This window comes from Aphanomyces astaci (assembly GCF_000520075.1).
Source record: "Aphanomyces astaci strain APO3 unplaced genomic scaffold supercont1.10, whole genome shotgun sequence".
Lineage (NCBI taxonomy): Eukaryota > Oomycota > Saprolegniomycetes > Saprolegniales > Verrucalvaceae > Aphanomyces > Aphanomyces astaci.
In genome coordinates, this window is record NW_009798273.1 from 786,255 (window position 1) to 804,881 (window position 18,627).

General features: G+C 49.9%; 10 protein-coding genes across 10 annotated transcripts; 3 read left to right on the forward strand and 7 right to left on the reverse strand.

Annotated features, from left to right (window-relative positions):
• The first annotated feature begins 562 nt into the window (after positions 1-562).
• H257_05479 (hypothetical protein) lies at positions 563-1,848 on the forward strand. The gene has a single exon (XM_009830376.1). The coding sequence runs from the start codon at positions 586-588 to the stop codon at positions 1,747-1,749; it is 1,164 nt and encodes a 387-aa protein (XP_009828678.1). The 5' UTR covers positions 563-585; the 3' UTR covers positions 1,750-1,848.
• Positions 1,849-2,713: 865 nt separating this feature from the next.
• On the reverse strand, positions 2,714-3,075 carry H257_05480 (hypothetical protein; the record flags this gene model as incomplete). The annotated part of the gene is made up of 2 exons (XM_009830377.1): positions 2,714-3,004; positions 3,061-3,075. The coding sequence occupies 2 exons, from the start codon at positions 3,073-3,075 to the stop codon at positions 2,714-2,716; spliced, it is 306 nt and encodes a 101-aa protein (XP_009828679.1).
• Positions 3,076-4,052: 977 nt separating this feature from the next.
• On the reverse strand, positions 4,053-5,067 carry H257_05481 (hypothetical protein; the record flags this gene model as incomplete). The annotated part of the gene is made up of 3 exons (XM_009830378.1): positions 4,053-4,586; positions 4,652-4,852; positions 4,927-5,067. 3 exons carry the CDS (start codon positions 5,065-5,067, stop codon positions 4,053-4,055), a joined length of 876 nt encoding a protein of 291 aa, XP_009828680.1.
• A 254-nt stretch (positions 5,068-5,321) lies between these two features.
• H257_05482 (hypothetical protein) lies at positions 5,322-6,236 on the forward strand (the record flags this gene model as incomplete). The annotated part of the gene is made up of 1 exon (XM_009830379.1): positions 5,322-6,236. One exon carries the CDS (start codon positions 5,322-5,324, stop codon positions 6,234-6,236), a length of 915 nt encoding a protein of 304 aa, XP_009828681.1.
• Positions 6,237-8,077: 1,841 nt separating this feature from the next.
• Positions 8,078-9,071, forward strand: H257_05483 (hypothetical protein). The gene has a single exon (XM_009830380.1). The coding sequence runs from the start codon at positions 8,142-8,144 to the stop codon at positions 8,415-8,417; it is 276 nt and encodes a 91-aa protein (XP_009828682.1). The 5' UTR covers positions 8,078-8,141; the 3' UTR covers positions 8,418-9,071.
• Positions 8,086-9,111, reverse strand: H257_05484 (hypothetical protein). Its single transcript, XM_009830381.1, has one exon. It carries the CDS (start codon positions 8,988-8,990, stop codon positions 8,514-8,516), a length of 477 nt encoding a protein of 158 aa, XP_009828683.1. The 5' UTR covers positions 8,991-9,111; the 3' UTR covers positions 8,086-8,513.
• A 244-nt stretch (positions 9,112-9,355) lies between these two features.
• Positions 9,356-10,755, reverse strand: H257_05485 (hypothetical protein). Its single transcript, XM_009830382.1, has 2 exons — positions 10,293-10,755; positions 9,356-10,226 (listed from the first exon to the last, which is right to left on the reverse strand). The coding sequence occupies exons 1-2, from the start codon at positions 10,727-10,729 to the stop codon at positions 9,434-9,436; spliced, it is 1,230 nt and encodes a 409-aa protein (XP_009828684.1). The 5' UTR covers positions 10,730-10,755; the 3' UTR covers positions 9,356-9,433.
• A 102-nt stretch (positions 10,756-10,857) lies between these two features.
• On the reverse strand, positions 10,858-12,172 carry H257_05486 (hypothetical protein). The gene has a single exon (XM_009830383.1). The coding sequence runs from the start codon at positions 12,153-12,155 to the stop codon at positions 10,923-10,925; it is 1,233 nt and encodes a 410-aa protein (XP_009828685.1). The 5' UTR covers positions 12,156-12,172; the 3' UTR covers positions 10,858-10,922.
• Positions 12,173-12,203: 31 nt separating this feature from the next.
• On the reverse strand, positions 12,204-13,092 carry H257_05487 (hypothetical protein). The gene is made up of 4 exons (XM_009830384.1): positions 12,793-13,092; positions 12,550-12,741; positions 12,424-12,501; positions 12,204-12,359 (listed from the first exon to the last, which is right to left on the reverse strand). The coding sequence occupies exons 1-4, from the start codon at positions 13,069-13,071 to the stop codon at positions 12,306-12,308; spliced, it is 603 nt and encodes a 200-aa protein (XP_009828686.1). The 5' UTR covers positions 13,072-13,092; the 3' UTR covers positions 12,204-12,305.
• A 1,253-nt stretch (positions 13,093-14,345) lies between these two features.
• Positions 14,346-15,717, reverse strand: H257_05488 (hypothetical protein). The gene has a single exon (XM_009830385.1). It carries the CDS (start codon positions 15,669-15,671, stop codon positions 14,481-14,483), a length of 1,191 nt encoding a protein of 396 aa, XP_009828687.1. The 5' UTR covers positions 15,672-15,717; the 3' UTR covers positions 14,346-14,480.
• Between the last annotated feature and the right edge of the window lie 2,910 nt (positions 15,718-18,627).

An 18,627-nucleotide genomic window follows, 5' to 3' on the forward strand; every position in this document is an offset into this window, starting at 1 on the left:
TGGACACTATTGGCTGCAAATGAACCAATTGCTCATTTTGCAGGTCCTGACTCAGGAGCCCGACAAAAATCCATGATGTGGTAATGCAAACTAGTACTACCGGTACGTACTACTTAGTACGGCTAGTACTACTACAGTATGACGTAGGACAACCGAGCGAAACATGGCAACATCGGGCATTCCTCGCCCCGTTCATCGGAAAAAGCCTGCTGCTGTCAATCACAATTGGATATGTCACATACACATCTCCAATATGGTCAGAATAGCTACTAGTATTTCCGAACCCAATTGAGTATAAACTCAATTGGGTTGTTTCTACTTGAACTTCGTATGACGGATTCAAAAACGTTTATTTTATCTACCGTTTGATCCTCCCGGTGAGAATATTCCCCTAGTCCGTGACACACGTTATTTTAAAAATAACGATATTTTCTTGTAGTTTGTATCAAATATAAAAAAGACTTTATTTTATTATCTCGTGTAGCCCATTCGTAATCATAATATATCACCTCATTGGGTCCATTCGTCCGAGGATGTCGCTTGTCGTGTGGACTCCGTCATTCGCCGTCCTTCGACGTGAGAGAGATGGAAGCGCGGTCCCCTTGGTTTCACAGCCGCGCTGCGCTGGTCCTTGCCCTCGTCCTCATCATGGGGCTGCTGATCATCCACGTACTGTTCGTGGACATCTCTTCCCCAAAGCGACTAGGCTCCGTGCGTCACGAGTCGGACTACCAAGGCGAACGCGGCCACCTTCCCGACCGCACCGTGCCACACGAGTCCGATTACCAAGGCGAACGCGGCCACCTTCATGACCGCACCGTGTCCAACCTTCCGCTTCACGGTCCGTCCATTGAACTCCACGCGCCTACAGGTCCTCAAGACGGCATCGTCACTTCCACCGAACTGTTTGCCCAGCACGGCAAAACGGACCGCGGCATGCACTTGCGCATGAAGAACGTCGACATCCTCGGAAACCTGACCGCGCGGGCGCAGGACCCGCTGCTGGTGCTCGTGGTGCTCAACGACCACGAGTCATGGGGCGCCGGGCGGTCCATCGTCGATTTCTTCGCCATGATCGGCGAGTTTACACATCCACAGAACCAGACGTCGGTGGCCATCCTAACGTCGGACGCGACCGAATTCGACGCCATCCACGCCCACATGCAGAACGAGATCCACCGGTTTGCGCAGTTCAACCTCATCCTTCGCCACGACTTTGCGGCCGCGGGCCTCACGCGCGGCAACCGCAAGGCGGACGAGCTGCAGGCCGCTAGGCGGCGCATGTTAGCTCGGTACCGCAACTACCTGCTCCTGTCGACACTAGAGACGTGGCACGAGCATGTGCTGTGGCTAGACTCGGACGTGCATGTCGTAGCGCCGACTCTAGTGACGAAGATCATCAAGGCTGATCGGGATATTGTGCAGCCGATTTGCTTTTGGGGGGACCCCCCCTCCACCCACGAGTACGATTACAACGCGTGGGTGGGGGGTCGACAGCACATGGGCGGCCTATCGACCCCCCCCGATGGATTTGTTCGGCTGGATTCGGTCGGTGGCACGTTCCTGTACGTTAAGGCGGATATCCACAGACAAGGCGTTCGGTTTCCGCACTTTTACACGATTGGCGCTGACTGGGATAAGGATGGCACGGACGGCATCGAGACCGAAGGGCTGTGCTATGAAGCGCACTTCCTCGGCTACCGATGCTGGGGCATGCCCAATGACCCTGTCTACCACGTTAGCGACTAACGACCTTTTGAATTTGGTATGTACTTCGAAGTATATGATAATAGTAGTGAATCCAGAACATGAAGTAATATATGGGCGAAGATGTTAATGACAGCAGCATCTGTAATACCTCGTGATTTAGTTTCCGAGAAATTATTACTACTTGGAAGTATTTCTTAAAAAATAGTTAGACGTGACTGCATCCACTGGGACAAAACAGGGTAATAGTGAGTTCAAGACAGAGGATATTGGGACAAACGGGATAAACTGCATCCACTTATTGCATCCAGATGCAATTATACATGTGGGACACATCGGTTTCGATTAATTGAGTTTGGATGATCAAGAAATTTGTAAGTGAACAAGAGGTCTACAATTAAACCTCTTATTCACTTACAAATTTCTTGATCAGTGATTGCCAATAATACATACTGTACATCAATATATATATATAATTAAAATACGTAAATGTGACAGAATTGGCTAAGAGATTGAACAAATGATCAAAGCATTGAAGAATAAACCGATTCAAAAACAATATGGCAACGCTATTCCGCATTTACAACATAAGAGCATCTCCAATGCGGGTCCCTATCCCAACTCTATCCGGATTCCCCAGGGGAGGGGCGGATAAAACCTTGCGGAAATAATCCGGGGAAGCCGGGGATCGAACCCACGACCTAAGCTCTACCACTGAGGTATTTTCCCTCCCCCATGTGGGACATCGGGGTCGATTGGGTTCTCGGGGGGATTCAAAAACAACGGCTAAGGTACATTTAAGGTATGACCATACGTGGGTTACCAGGGTTTTTTTTGGCTCCACGAAAACCAACTCGAAGTGGGTCGACCCACCAGCACCTGCTCAGCGCAACCAGCAGGGCCTCTTACACGAGGTGGAGCGACAAGCTCGCGCCTTGCGGTTGGATGCCCTATATTGTATGGCGTTGCAGCCCACGGCGAAGTGGAACGAACGCGTTCTCCTGCGTTAGCTCAATCCAAGGTGTTCTCGCGCCACCCCAAAGCGACCGACGCCTGGAGGTCCACTCCTGCACATCTCTATGGGTCGCGCTGAGAAGGCGTTGGGGGGTCGACCCGCTTCGAGTCGGACTTCGTGGAGCCGTTCCATGGCTTGGCTTCGACCTGGACGCGCCGCGGCGCACGCGGTTACTTGTGGTGACGAGCAGCCGCTCCCTCGGTCAGCGGCGCGACAGCCTCGCTCCTCGTTGAAGACGGGAAGCACGCGCTTGAAGTGGATGTTCGTGGAGCCGTTCAAGGTCTTGGGTGGCAGCAGGAATGTGAGGCATCATGTTGGATCGTAGAACGACAATGAACTTTGAGAACCCCCATGGATCTTGACTTGTATGTGACAGCGTGATAGTTTACGAACGAGGAAATGTTGCGACAAGGTTTGGGGGTCGACCGAATCGTCACTGATATTGTCAGTTTACAGTAACAGTTCCTATTTCTAGGTTCTACTCGAAATGTCCATGCTCAATTGATGGATCAACTGTAAACCTTTCACTAACGATGGATCAAACCCTCTGTAATATTATACGTAAAAGTTATATAGAGGTTCTGCTCCGGAATCCATTTTAGGAATTAGCCTGTCAATTCTTAGAAAGACAGCTGCAAATGGGTATACAAATGTTAAGCTTAAACATCATGTACCTTCAGTTGGACCGCTTGTTATCAAAATATATCCATAAAAATATGGATACTATAACGTTAGAAATAAAAAAATAAAGCTACTATTAATACTATGTAGAAATATTTAATACTACATACCTCTGTCCGAAAATAGTTGCTCCAAACTGAAAAACTGAGATCCGAGAAAAGTTGCCCCAAGTGAACTACTGTAAGAAATGCCTCTAATCTGACCAATGGAATACGCGCAACATACATTACAACAATTGTTCGATGCCTAGAAACAGCGCCAGATCCATGTCAATGTCATCCTCCAGTTCACCGTCAACAGAGAGTTTCTCCATTTGCCGAGCTGAATTCGCTCATGTTCATCGCGTGTGCCACTCCAAGTGCCAATTCGTCGATCTTCTTGTTCATATCAGTAGCACTTAGTACTCCACACACGTCATCAAACAGGTCATGATCAACGCAAACAACCTCGGGCAACATACCCACAGCAGCCAGTTACGCCTTCTTCATATGCGGGATTATGTAAAACTTGTTGCCTTCCACACGCATTACCTCTTGCATGCAGCGTTGCAACGTAAGTTCAACGTCATCATGTCGACATCCTGCCACGCTTCATCGGTTGCAGCAATGATGTCGTCAATGTTGCGCGAATAGTTCCGTTCTTGAAGAGTCTACAACGCTCGAAAGAACCCCAGGTCCAACACGTTGAGGTCCGGCATTTGGGGAGGCTGAAACCTCTCTTGCATGGCCCACCCTCCGCTGGTACACGCAGCAACGATGCGAGGGTCCGATGGGGGAACGTGAGGCCTGGAGTTGTCCTGCTGGATGATCACACCCTTGGTCTCATCTTGGGGCCAATTTGCTTTGATAGCGGGGATTACCTTGTCCAGGAGCTTGGGCGTGTACACATCGCGAGTCACGCTGACCGGCTTCATCACCATGGTTCCAGCCGGTGTATTGCGGCTTCCACGCAACGCCGGAACTCGATCCGTAAAATGCCATGTGCCGATCTTGCCGTCGAACCACTCGCATTTGTCATGGTCCCAACGTGATCGTGCAACGGTGGATAGAAACATGACCTTCATGATGAACGTTTTGGACTTGACCGTGAGATGAGGAGGGTCTTCGTCGGGTGCAAGATAGTTCGACTGTGAACTCGCGTGGCGAAGAACCACTTTTCGTCCACATCGACACAGTCCATTATGCTGTCGAAGGTGTAGTCGGTCGGTCCCACCGGGTGAACATGGTCGATTGCCTACTTGAGGTGAACGGCCTTGTTGACATCCGTCAGTGCCGGCTTGACTGTACTAGAGTATTTCACGAAAATTCCTCGCCGATGGTAGTCATGCAGGGTCGACTTGGGCATGGTCATGGCGGCAGCGATGGACCGAAATGTTGTCCGTCGAGCCTTGGGCACGAGTGTGAGACAACAGAGTCGTGCTTGAGGTTCCTGCCGGAACGACCTTTCTTCCTTGAGCAGACAGACTGGCACGGGCGAAGCTTGTCGGACAGGTCGACGGCAGCGAGGTGTCAGATTCGGCGAACCCGTGCTTCGGTCAACACCAAAGGAGACGGCGACGCTGCTAAGGCACGTCGTGGCAATGTCTTGTGATCAACCATCCGCGCGAGAAGCTGCTGCAGGATTGCAGTTCGATTGTTGTCCGTGAGGTCCTTCTTGGTGCGCATTTGGATTTGACACTCTTGTTAGTACGGATAACGTGTGTTTTATCCGGTAAAGTCGTAACCGGATATAACACAACTTCATGTTAATTTCTCAAATATTCCGTTTGGGGGAACTATTTTCGGACATAGGTAGTAACTGACAGAATGGATGGTTACAGAGCGAAGTCTTCTCACTTCAAATTCCAGTGGTACTTACCTGTGGTACCGTCCTACGTTTCGCGCCATTTACACGATCCAACAGTCACTACCAGACAACCATGCCTCCAAAGCAGACAGCCATGCGTCCCAAGCCGTTCAAGCGCGAAAAAACAACCGTACCTCCAAAGCCGTTCAAGTCCAAGGGTGGCAAGGCCAAGTCCACCAAGCCATCAACGAAGAAGCGAGTTGTCGTCCACAAACACGTCAAGACGGTGGTCCACGTCCACACGTCGGCTAGTCATCCTCCAGCCTTGAGCTACCCACGTCCTCATACCACTACCTCTCCCACTGCGAATGCGCCTGGCCGTGTTACGATCTACGTGCTCGCGCTCACCCACGGGAAGTTTTACGTGGGCAAGACGTCTCGTCCGAACGTCGAGGACCGCTTGGACGAACACAAGCGTGGCAACGGCTCGGCGTGGACCAAACGGTTCCCTCCCCTCTCGGTGGCGGACGTGATCCACAATGCGGATCCGTTTGATGAGGAGAAAGTGACCAAGCAGTGGATGCTCCAGCACGGTGTGGCCAATGTGCGAGGCGGAAGCTACTCGCGCGTGGAGTTGCCGCCCGAGCAGATCGCATCAATTGAGAACCAGCTGAGGGGCATCACGGACCAGTGCTTCAAGTGTGGACAGAGCGGCCACTTTGCGAACAAGTGTACAGCAGTAGTAGAGGACGACGACAGTAGTGAGGAGGTCGAAGAAGAGGAGGAGGTTTGTGGACGCTGTGGACGTGAGGGCCATGACAAATCGGCATGTTACGCCAAGACGCACGGGAATGGAGTCAACTGGTGTCTCCGTTGTGGCCGGGAGGGCCACGAAGATGCTTCATGCTACGCGTCATCTCACTCCGTGCTCTCAGAGTTTCCCGATGAATGTTGTGCTCGTTGTGGCCGAGAGGGCCACGCACGAGCCCAGTGCTACGCCAAAACGCATGCTTCGGGGGCACGGCTACATAACAGTAAAACACAATAACAGTAGATTTACACTTTGTCAATTTATAAATAGCTTCAACCGCCTCCAAAACCTAGCAGCACGAGCTGAGGACAAACGCAAACCAATCACCAAGCGGATCAACGCAACTCCAACAGTACGACTAACCGGAAATCCGGATAACCCCGTTTTGAGACAAATCGCCAAAGTTATATAGGTTTAAGTATTGGGGCTTTGTGTGGCTGAATCTGTTGTGATTGGGTGTAGTTTGGTACGAAGCGATGCTATTGGTGTGCTCGAGACGTTACTAAAGATGCATCTGTTTTCAGAATGGAATAATTCGACCAACTTCATGTTCATTTCTCAAATATTCCGTTTGGGGGAACTATTTTCGGACATACTAGTAGGTAGTAATTAAGACTTACGGGACAGCATTGAATATTAATACCAACCTTGGATACTATGGTTAATATAATATAATTGTTGAATTAAAAGTGTGGATGACATGTGGATGACATTGGATGAAATTGGATGAAGTTGTGGATGAAACCTAAAGTACTACTCTGGTCCATAATGTTTGCACACCACTCACATTGATTGGCGGAATTATTCAAAACTTTGGTCATTTTCGCATCTGATTGGCTGTTTGGAAAGCGCAAGATCTCAGCTTTGATTGGGTACTTTGTGCTCCTTTCAATTTGCTCCACATCAAAAATTATGGCGCCGAACGCGACGCACACCAACTTCAGAAATTGCATAAACTTCCGCCACACAATTAAAACACAATATTTGTTGCTGTGCACAAGTCCTAACGCACTGTACCTTGCTACTATGCCATAACTGCCTCTGCTTACCCCACCAAGTCCTCCCACGCCACCACGGCAGACCCGAAACCTTTCCGACGTCGAACTACGTCAAACCGCTGCTGACGGAGGTCAACATGGTCGCACGTGTGGAACACTGCCTCCGGTTCCTCCGGGTGATACCTGGTGGTTGTCGTGTGTTTAAAAACATGCATGACTATGTACACGTAGATGAAAAGTGGTTCTTTTTTACCAGAAGTGCACTCGGACGATCGACGAGCTTATTGGTGCTGTGGAATCGGCGTTTCATGAGTTACTCTCCGCGACGCTCTCTAAGACATTTATTACTTTGCAAAAGGTAATGGAATTGTCTATGTGTGTTCATGGGAGCAATGCATATAAACTACTAGTACCTCATATGAACAAGGACGCAACAATTGAGAGCCTGTCTGGCTATAATGTTGAGTGTGATCCAATGTCGTACGAGAGCGCATTGATCCACTTGAATAATCGTCTTGCGGAGGAAGCTTCCATGGATGCCCAGTTGAATTCTCACACATAAGTACCTGGTGGTGGCAATAATAAAACATGATTCATTAAATTTGGCTCAAATGTGTGCGTTTCCAAAGTCAGATGTGCAAACATTTAGGACCAGAGTAGTAGTGACCAAGTGGTCCCGAGCGCCCGGGAGGCCGTCTGCGCAAGCGCGGTCGTACGAGAGCGCACGGATCTAAGCTTCTCACTTCACCAAATGATCTATCTTTTCTTCTTGTCGGGCAGCGGCAGGTAGGCCGTAGGCCGTGCCGCTCCCGGACGTGGCCTGTATGCAATTACCTAGCATTATCCTTATTTACTCTCATCTATACTAATTAGGATATGACCTAATATTAATGGTGGATGACGTTGGGATGACACATGATACTATCACGGATATTTGAAATCCATATAAATAATTCGAAGTATTAATACTGAGTACTACGTACAGTACAGTAAGCTTAGACAAATTCCGTAATAGTATTGGCTAATTTTCAAAGCATCCTGCCATTTTATTGGCTACCCCATGACGATTGTTTTTTCGAGCGCACGACATATTTCCGCCGATGGCCTCGATGCAACGTCGACGACGGGCTTACCCGAGGTAACGATGTGGCGCATGGTGACACCGCTGTCCTTCATGTATCCCGCTTCTTCGTACGTAGGCAACCGCCTCGTCCGAATCCTGTCGAAAGTGAGCGTGATTGACACGGCGGTCGAGTTTGTCAACGCGACCCCTCGGCCAATGGACGTGATTTGGGTCGACTACCACGGCACCGAGACCACGTACATGACGTTGGAATGCAGGGAGAGCTATGAACAACCCACGTACGCGGCCCATGCATGGAGGATAGCATTTGCCGACTCGTATCTACGTTGCGTCTAAAGCGGCTACGGTGGTGGTAGTGCATGGTGTGAAGTGGATATCCGTTGGCAAGTCCAACGACGACATATCCGAGATATAGTATGGACGGCATGTAATTTATTGCTTAGAGCAGAAAAACGACCGGAACGACGTATGATGCTGATGAGAGGCGGCTTGCAACGTGAACACGAGGACTATGAGGGCAGCTTCGCACAGCTTTGGGATGAGCATTGGCCCGGAAGGACTTAAAGCATCTTCGTGATGAAGAGGCTCGTCGGAAGTGAGGAGAAGTGAGTCGATGACGTCGTCCAGGATGGTTCGTTCCTTGGAGGCGTCAGTGGCCGACGTGGCAAAGCACCACTCGTGGAATTGATGCAGCATGGTGGACGACGTCGGTGGCAGCGGCACCTTCGCAAGGGAAGCAGTGGGAACGGACGAGGGTGGCGCAGGCTTGGCGAGGTGGAACGTGCACACGCGATGACACAACAGGACAGTAAGCATGACGAGGCACAGGATAAAGTTCACATATTCCATCCATGCATCGTCATCATCTATCGCTGGATGCAAGGCGGCGGCGGCAGCAGTGTCTGCCATGCCAATGAAGGATGGCAGGCGCGGCGTTGGAGAAACTGCGGTGCCATCATCCCGCCCCTACACCAAATCTTCCAGTTCAACAACATCGAGTATAACGCAGTGCGTTTTATCTTTCCTTGCCACATGCTATACAATTTACAAGTAACGTTCCAAGCAAGTTTCGACGTGTGCGTTAAATCAGATGTGTATCGGTTACACTGACGCCTCCACGGTGTAAGAACGGTGGCTGTTGGAAGGGCGACCAGGACGTCCGATGACACTGACCTATGTCACTCGTGCCGCGTATGATGAGCGTTCTGTGCGCATGTTGCGTTGGTCCACACATGTATCTTGTCTACCTCCACGAGTTTACGCAGCTACCGTTCGTTCAGGCAGTGACATCAACAAGCGTGTATTGCTATTACACAATCATATCCTGACCTCATGAACAACTAGGCTTCGGATCATCGTAGGGCGACGGTCACTTGCATGAAGTCTCGCGCGCAGACCACGTCATCGCTACCAAACGACGCGACGGCCAGCTGCCGCACTTGGTCCATCACGTCCATGCTGTCGGTGCTGCCGTCGCCTTTGTATCGGCTGGAGAAATGGTTAAGGATCAATCGCTTGCATTTGATGGCGCGAGCGAACGCGCCCGCCATGTCTGGCGTCGAGTGGCCATGGGCTTTGGTGTTTATTTCTACCGATTCCGTCGTCAGCCCCGCCGCCATGTCACAGGGCAGGCACGCGTTGGTCGCTTCGTGCACGACCACGTCGACTACATCGTCCTGTGACAACGTTACAAACGCAGACTCGAGTGCGTTCGACGTGTCGCCGAGAATCAGCACGACCCGGCCAGGACGAGGGCTGGCTAGACATAGCTCGGGAGACATCACTGTTCCATCAGGCATGACCAGCGACTCTCCTCTTTTCAGCCGCGGTAGCAGCGACAGCGGATTCTTTAGCCCTAGTGCTGCGCTGTTGCGCTGCAAGATGGGCCGCACGAGCTCAATCTGTAACCGGCCAGGAGAAGCCGGCTCTCGCAAGAGGTAGCCCACCGTGGGCACTGTGTGGGGGATGGCTGCGGCTTGGATGACAAACCCAGATGAAGTGGGAGGAAGGGTCCAGTAAGCATAGCCAGAGGTCGTGACGAGTGCGCTGTAGGATTCTCCAGGTACTTCGTCAATATGTGGAGTGTCGTTTGCAGGTGGAGATGCGTCGACAGAAGCTCCAAACAGCAGCTCGTGTACTGCAAATCTATGGCACATACTTGTGAGCTCAGGTCACGTACAACGAACGGAGAAGGAGTTGTTGGTAACGAACCCAGTGCCTACGCGGGACATGGTGTGTTGAAGCATGCTGCGAACGTACGACTTGGTCCCTTGAGGTCCATAGATGTGCACAGGATTGGTTGGCCGAGGGGTTCGTCCGTCGTTCATGCTTGTTGCATTCGGAGACACAACCGAGCCAGCCGTGCAGAGCAGACCAGGCAGGCCAAAACAGTGATCCCCGTGGAGATGCGTGAGAAAGATGCGAGATATCTTGGCAAGTCGTGGAGCAGAGTGGGCGGGTGCGACGTTGCCGGGAGCTGGGATCGCCAACGCCGTGTAATCGGCCATGAGGTTGATCAGCTGATGCTGCGTGGCTTCCCCACAGTCAAACAGCCACACGTCGCCACCATCGGGTCGGAATGCTAGCGACGAATGGTTGCGCGTGGGAGAAGGCTGGGCCGACGCAGTTCCCAGGAAAGTGATGTCCATTGCCGACTGTCCAACCTCGTTCGCGAAAAGTTTCAAGGTACCAACACTCGACCAAGTATATCAGAATGTTGGTTTGTCCAATTCTATTCATAGTTCAGGCGAATACATTGCCAGTAAAGGTCCCATTCACGACTTCTAACGTTCAATAAACATAATAATTACTTGGCAAAGTCATTTATACTCTCCAGACGTTCTACTCGTCGACGAAATTGGACGCCTTCTTCTTGTACGCAACGCACACAGCAGTCATGTTGTCCGCGTGGTCCCCAAACAGTTCTGTTGCGCGAGCCACATTGGCCTGCATAAACTCGTGCAGGATGGTGCCACTGTGGTTGTTGCCTTGAATATAAGACGCCACTTGCTTGAACTGCCAGACGTCCCACACCCCATCCGTAGCCAACAGCAAAGTCGCGCCAGGCTCGACGTTTGTTTCCGCCACGTCTGGCTCGTACGTGACTCCATACATGTGCATGTGAAAGTCTCCCAGAGATCGCGTACACGCAAGTGTATCCGAAAAAGCCGCGTGGGGGGGCGCCGACACGACACATGCCCATTCGTTCCGTGCGTTTTTCACATAGCCCCCCCTCGGCGGCGCGTCCTTTATACAGTGGGGGGTATTAATTCTGACAGGATTGACGGGGCGACGGGCGGCGGGTATAAAGATGGGCACTCTGTCATGGGGGTCGGTGGAGTGGTCAAATAGACACTGCGCCCCAAGGCCAAGCTCCGCCAGCCGGTTGAATTCGCTCGTGCAGTCAGGGGCGTGGGTGCCAGTGAGAAACACAAACGAAGGGACGATATCGTCCATTTGGTTGTCAGTTTGTTTTGAGTCGTCGTCGTCGTCGTTGGGCAGAGATGAGGCTGGCGTTGGGGCGGTATCACAGTATGCATGCCATGTCAGATCGCATGTGCCTGTGGGATTTGCAAGGATCGCGGCGGAATCGCCGACGCTGGCCACAATGACGCGTTGATTGTGAAGCAGCGCCAACGTGGCTGTGGTGCCTCCATATACGCAGCGGAACGGCTGGGACTGGTTGGCCATTCGATACGTAAGAAAAGGTCCACTCTCTTCGTGAATGGAACAGCCTTGCGCCGTGTAAAACGACTTGAAGCGGCCGTAAAGGTGGTGATGGCATTCACGGAATAGCCGACGGAATGTAGCTTCCGGAGATTCCAGCACCTCATCGAGCAAGGCTGGGTCCTGGAAGTTCGACGCGAAGAACGCCTTCGCAGCCCGTGACGCGATCTGACCGAGCTCAGCGCCATGACCGTCGAACACGCCGATGAGCAGGCAGTCGTCGGTCAATGGAAGCGTGAGGTGCGCGTCCTGGTTCTGCATGAGGGAGGGAGAACCAATATGGGACATCGCCGCCACGCTTACGTCCACCCCATCAAAATGCATCACTATCCCGGTGGGTTTATCCATGTTTGTTTAGAATTGACCTAGGATCGTGTGCAATTTCAAACAAATCTTGTGAAAGGTCACCTATAAATGAAATTGATTGGTTATTGAGCTTTATTGGTTAAAACCCAGCCAATGAATTTCACGCTATAGTGTTTGTTGCCCATCCAATTTTCACGAATCGGCGGAATCTGCTTCGGGGGATGCCGATCTTTGTGGCGACGGCGACTGCACACATACAACATGAGGAGAACACGATGCATAAGGAAATCACAATACATCATAATCGTACTTGAAGGGTCCCGAGTAGCTGGCAAAAGGCTGCCTTGAGACCTTGACTGTCCAGCGCAACCAGCAGGCGTTGAAAATTCTGCCTCTAGCAATCAGTGCAAACCTGTGCAGCTAGTTGTACATGTACCTCCTCCATCATGCGCTTGCGGTTGTACTCTTCTACTTTTCTGGCCTGGACCTCCGCCTTGTGTTTCAATTCCACAGCGTCGCATTCCGCTTTCAACCAAGCATGTCGCTGCACCAGCTCCGATTCGAACGCCGACAGCCGATCATATTCCCGGGCCTCCATCTCCAAGTCGGCGATCGATCGATTCAGTGTCTTTAACGTGCGTGTTATCCCGTGTAGAACTATATTGCGGTTGGTACCAACCTCCACGTGGCACTTGGTGGCGTCTTGCTGTAGCGCCCCTTTGTCCAGAAATACGTGACCCATCGCCCCCTGTTTGGCTACCGCCAAGGCCTCTTTATCGCCCAATCTGGCCAGCATCTCAGACAAACACTGACTCTCGTACTGCAGTTTGTGGTTAAAGTCGTGCTTGGCTTGGAGCTCCACCTCCAACTTGGCGACTTGGGCTTCAAGCACGGCGTTCTCTTCGAGAAGCTCCTTGTTTCCTAGCCCCAAACTCGTGCGTCGCACCCGCCCTTGCATCGATAACTCGTTTTGTAACCGACAACCACATGGCGAGAGTTACCACTCTGTTCCATAATGATTGCAGCACTTGACTTCTGATTGGACTAAATTTTACATTTCTCCTCGTAATCACAAGCGGATTGGCTCATTTGATAGATACACATTCCAGCTTTGATTTGACACCTCATGTTCCGGGAAAGTCAAAGTAGTTAAGTGCGTCATGGCCCCAAAACTTTGTGACCTTATTTTTCAAACCAGAAAATCTTACGGTGCACAGTCGATAGTGATTGTATTTTGTAAGCTTAAGACTGTATGCTCGTGTGATGTCCTTACCTCGCCCTATCCAGTCGCAGCTCATCTAGGCATCCAGATGTGCTCGTGAGGTCGCTCCAAGTTTGTGATCGATTGGGGCTCTGTATTTTGAGCATTTGCGTATATTAAGTGCCTATCATTAGCTTCCCATGTTACCAGAGATCAACATGACCTCTAGTAAGGTCGCCACAGTGTTGGCATGGCCTGAATGGGTTAACTCGTCCTGCAAAGGTGTCGACAAAGGCATCCAAGTTGCTGGTTTTTCATCCTTAATATTTAGGATTTATTTTATTATACTATTTCTAATATATGTATACAAACTACAAGTATGTATTTATATTACCGTTGCTTACAAAAGCTAAGATAAAAAGTAAAAAAATATGATATGCTGCAAAAGATATGGAACAGAGTAGTACACAGTATCAAAATTATCTTAGATAGTACAGTTGAGTCAACAGGCAGCACGATGACTTTGGTGTATCAATACTATATAAGCGATCTATTCTCTTCATAGCCTACCTTTCACGACCCATCGACTTGTTGCAATACAGTAACGAAGCAAATGCTCCGCGCACTCGAATAATTCCGCGCTGTCCCAGTACATACCTAAGTACACTTGGAGTAGCCGATACTGTACCTCAAAGTTCCAGTTGAGTTGCTAGCCTGTACAGGAAGTACGTCAATCCATGAGACTTGCTAGCTTCGGCCAGTCTGTCGGTGCATATGTGGTATGCTTCTAAAACCATACCGGTAGAAAGGCGGCTCGGCTCTGAAGGGCATGTGCATACAGTACTTGGTTGTCACTGTAGCCACATTGTGCAAGTGTGTGTGAAGGTACTGTACTACTATTAATAGCACTTGGTACTACTAGTACTGCTTACTGTACCTGTACAGTATGTACTGGTGTACTTGTAGTACTAGTTGACAACCCAATCCAAGTAAGTAGGTACTATTAATAGATGGTAGTACATAGTGATTGTACTCCCTGGTAGTACATGATCTATATTGAACTTGTATAGTACTTCGAAGTACTCAATGTGCTAGAGGAGTAATAAGTTCATATCCGACCAGTATATGGCGTTGGTTGGATAGTCAATGTAGTAAAAAAGTTCGCTTTAGTAGCAACTCATTTCGAACAAACTATCGTAGAACGATGTCGCTGTGGCAACGTCACAGGAGAGGACGCCACCCAGCATTGGCCACGTCGCCTGGTCTGCCACCGCCGTGGGCGACAGCACCGTGTCACAGTCTTTCCCCCCGTCGCAGCAGAGAGCGTACTCATCGTCTCCGAGCAGACACAATGCGTCGATCGAGTCGTCTGCGTCCAAAAAGTCGAATGAGCAATCAAACTCGCCATGGCCCAAGTCCTCTTGTGGGCCGCCGTCATCTTGGTTGGGCGTTGATAGTTGCTCCAGGAACGTCAACTTGGGCGTGGCCAGTGGGGCCGCCGCCACGGTCTGGATGGGCGGATGAACATGGGAAGACGAATGGACCGCTTTGCGCCTCTTGATGGGGCTACACGTGTACGAGGGTGGTGGTGGTGGCTGTGTGGTGGGTGTGTTCTTGTATCGCAAGGCTACCTTGTCTGACGGTGTCACAGGCTGACTAGAGGGTTGAACACCTTGTCCAGCAGCGAACTTTTGAAGAAACGTGAGGGATGCCGTGACCGACTGGACGGACGTTGTGACATGGTGCGAACCGCTCACTGTGGAGAACGAAGCAGCTGCTGCTGGTGATGATGTTGGTGCCGCCTTGGCTTGCAAATGCGATAGGGCTGAGGGTTGAGGAGGACGAGGAGGAGAAGGTAGTTTCTTGGCCGCGATGTTCGACGCGTGTCGTAGCAATGACGTGTTGATGGATGAGGTCGCCTTGGCCGCCGTCTTGCTTCGGTTTCGCTTCCGCTTTCGCGTGCCATTCGCCTTGTGCTCTTCTCGCTCGCGCTCCTCACGTACCCAGCTCTCGTTGAACGCATCCCGCAGTTCCTTGAGCTCCGACTGCCGCTTGGCCACTTGGGCGTCGGACATGTCCAGCAGCCGGCCCTCGTTGCGTTCAAACATGCGCTTACCAATGCTCTGCTCGCCCACAAACTTCTTGGAGATGCGCATGGGGCAGCACCGCAGCTGCGCACTCAGCCACGACCGCATCGTTGTGCCGTTCTCGATGTCGGTCAACACGCCTGCGGTGAAGTCGGCGATGAGGCGGCTCGTGTAGGCTTCTTCTTCCGGCGTCCACTTGCCCCATCGGGCCTTGTCCTTGGCAGGTGGCGTGTCCGTGGCGGCAGCATGGGGTGGTGGCGAGGTCGTCATCGAAGCTGGTGGTTGGTGCGCAGGACGCTACTTTTTCGAATCTGACTGCGTTCGAATTTGGAGGTTGCAATCTTGGTCAAAGTAGTATCCTTTTTTCCCCAAGCTAGTACTACTATACCACAGGCATTTCTGTCTCTGGTTCAGTGGCGTGCCACCGGCTACCTTCGACCCAACCACTCAGCATCATCTTATAAGGAAATGGCACCGACTGGTGATGCTGCGCATTCCCGCCGCAATATTATGCCAGCATTGACCATGGTGCGGGCGGTGGTTGTTGGCGTACTAGTGGGACGACCTGCGCAGTATGTAGCGCTGTGTCTACTATGGAATGCTTACCGTAGGACAATACTCGATCGCCATACTCGACATACGACGACGTCAGGGTTGGTCGACGAATTAAAAGGGGGAGTACAGAAGTACTGTACTAGTAGTTGATTATCGGATGGTGGACGAGCGGCAGCCGGCGCAGTTACCTAAGTATGTACATGTATGTAGGCTTTAGCCTACTGTACTGTATTCGAATCACGCCTTCGAATGCAAGCAAGTCTTAACGTGAATAATGCACACTACTTACTAGTTACTCCTGGAGTACGTGCGAAAAGTGGCTGGGCGTGAAGTTTGCTACTTTTACAGCAGCAGCATTCATTTGTCTGGCAAGACCTTTTCACAGGAACGACATCTTGCCGTGATTGCAATATGGTGGGCGGTGGGATTGTTGATGAGTTATCTGGAAAATTATGGCCTTATTGATTTTTATATACACCCAAAACGAGAAAACCATACAAAGAGTAAGAGAAAGGGGTGAATAATTTTATTATAATGACAATTCGTAGGTTGAGACGCGGCAGGCGCGACATGCCGCGGATTCGAGTTTTCCCAACGCTCATTGAATAATTTGACAACAACAGCAATGTTATAAGCTGAGTGGTGGTGGTTGTGAGCTGCCAAACAAGTGGAAAGGGAGGAATAGACCAACGCACCCCACGTCACACGATAAGGAAAGCGTCGAGACCAATTACACATTGTGTGGCAGACCATCATAGATTACTACTTTACTGTAGTTACCCCCTCGACGTGGTATGGCAAGTCGTACAGTATCGAACTATGACACTGTGGACAAGATACAGAGAACTGCGCTTTATGACGCTTTGGCGGTATATAGGCCCAAGTTGCAAACGTAGATGGGGACTTCTGAACCTTTTGCAGGTGAAATGCTTGGAAATAGTGAATGTATGTAGGTCTTGGTCAGGTGAATGTCGTTTACACGTGGCATCTCCGTGAGCCCCCGTTGCGGCATCATTGCTGGAGGGCTATACCTTTGTTCGGGTGCGAGGCTGCTTTGGGGACCACGCATACGTGCCTTTAATATTCCATTAAGGAGTCAAGAAAGTAGCGACTACGTACGTGACCAAAATATCGAACCCCGTTCAGCACGTTCAACCGCTTCCTAATGCAATTCACAATAGACCGTCAAATGGAACTCAAAGCTTAAAATCTGGGTACGGGTCTGATTTTGTCAGCAATCGTTGGCTTTAGGCACACATTGTTGTATGGTCGTTCGTGTTGCTACCGTGGAGAACACGCCATCTCCAAAACCCAAACGCCAGCACAACAACCACAGTATATGATCCACACTATACTCTCAAGAAAGAGCTGGCCGCACCTCAACGATTTGCGCCTTGTCAAACCCGTTTCCAACAAGTATCTGCATCAAATATCTCCAGTTTATCCTACGCATAAGTACAACAGAGCTTCCCCGCGATTGTATCGTTGAGCATACTACATTATATACTGTATACTGTATATACACATATTAATACATGCAGGCCTCTTAGTAATTTGGCAATGCAGTTTCAATCTAAGTTTTAGACTTCAAGTGGAAAATTCGACCTATGTTGATTGGTCCATTCGATTCTGTACTCTGGCTTTGATTGGCCAATCTATGAAAATCCCTTCGATCACAAAGTGTCAATCGAAATGTAGCTGAGACTTCCCCCGAAAAACGTTCATTAACCAGAAAAAGCAAGGTGAAATAGGCAATTTTTTATGCAGCGCAAGGTGAACCACCTTGCGAATTCCATAAATAATTCTGAAATTATACAGATTCAATTAAATATATCTTCAAGTTTGTATTGATGATTTTTGTGTCTGTCTCTTTTTGGAATTCGCAAGGCAGGTCACCTTGCGAATTTAAAATTGTCCAATTTGTCCAATCAGATGCTGTGAAATCACGAAAATCGCTGCGTAGATTCATCACACCCTGTTGCGATATATTCTACTCATGTGATGGCGGTTGATGCAAGGAGCATTGAGATAATTATGTAGACTGTGTATGAGAGCAAGATCATGCGATGTGGTATGGTGCACTTCATCTAAAAACTTCCAACTGGCCAAATTGAAGAGTGGAGGTTTTATTATTTAACGTGCAATTAATGTAGTTAAACCCAAAATCCAGATACGTTAAATACCGATTTCATGCGTTTTATCACTGGAGTGGGAGGTTAAAGGTCCCAACTGCCTCCGGATATTAAATACGGATAAGAGTCACATACAAAAATCAAGATACATTTGAGCGGCCACCCCTATGGCCAAATATCTAAGCGCCCATGTAAAATACCGATAGGTTAAATATCTATTTCTGGACCAATTCATCACAAAATTTAAATCTGAGACGTAGAATTTCTTCACCACATTGAGATCTGTCGATTATACGTCTCTATTTGCTGCAATTTTGAGTAATGAATACTACGTAGTATGAAATAGAAGTCAGAAAATTTTGTGAAAAGTTGGTGGTTTATAGATGACGTGCACCATATCATGGACTCGGTCAATTCGAACAGGTCTAGACTTCAGTAACATCACTACTTGCCTGATAAACCAATGAATGTGGTCATCCCTCATTCCACTATCAGTCCGTGTCGGTGCCGTACACCTCCCTACTGGAGTGGTCACGTGG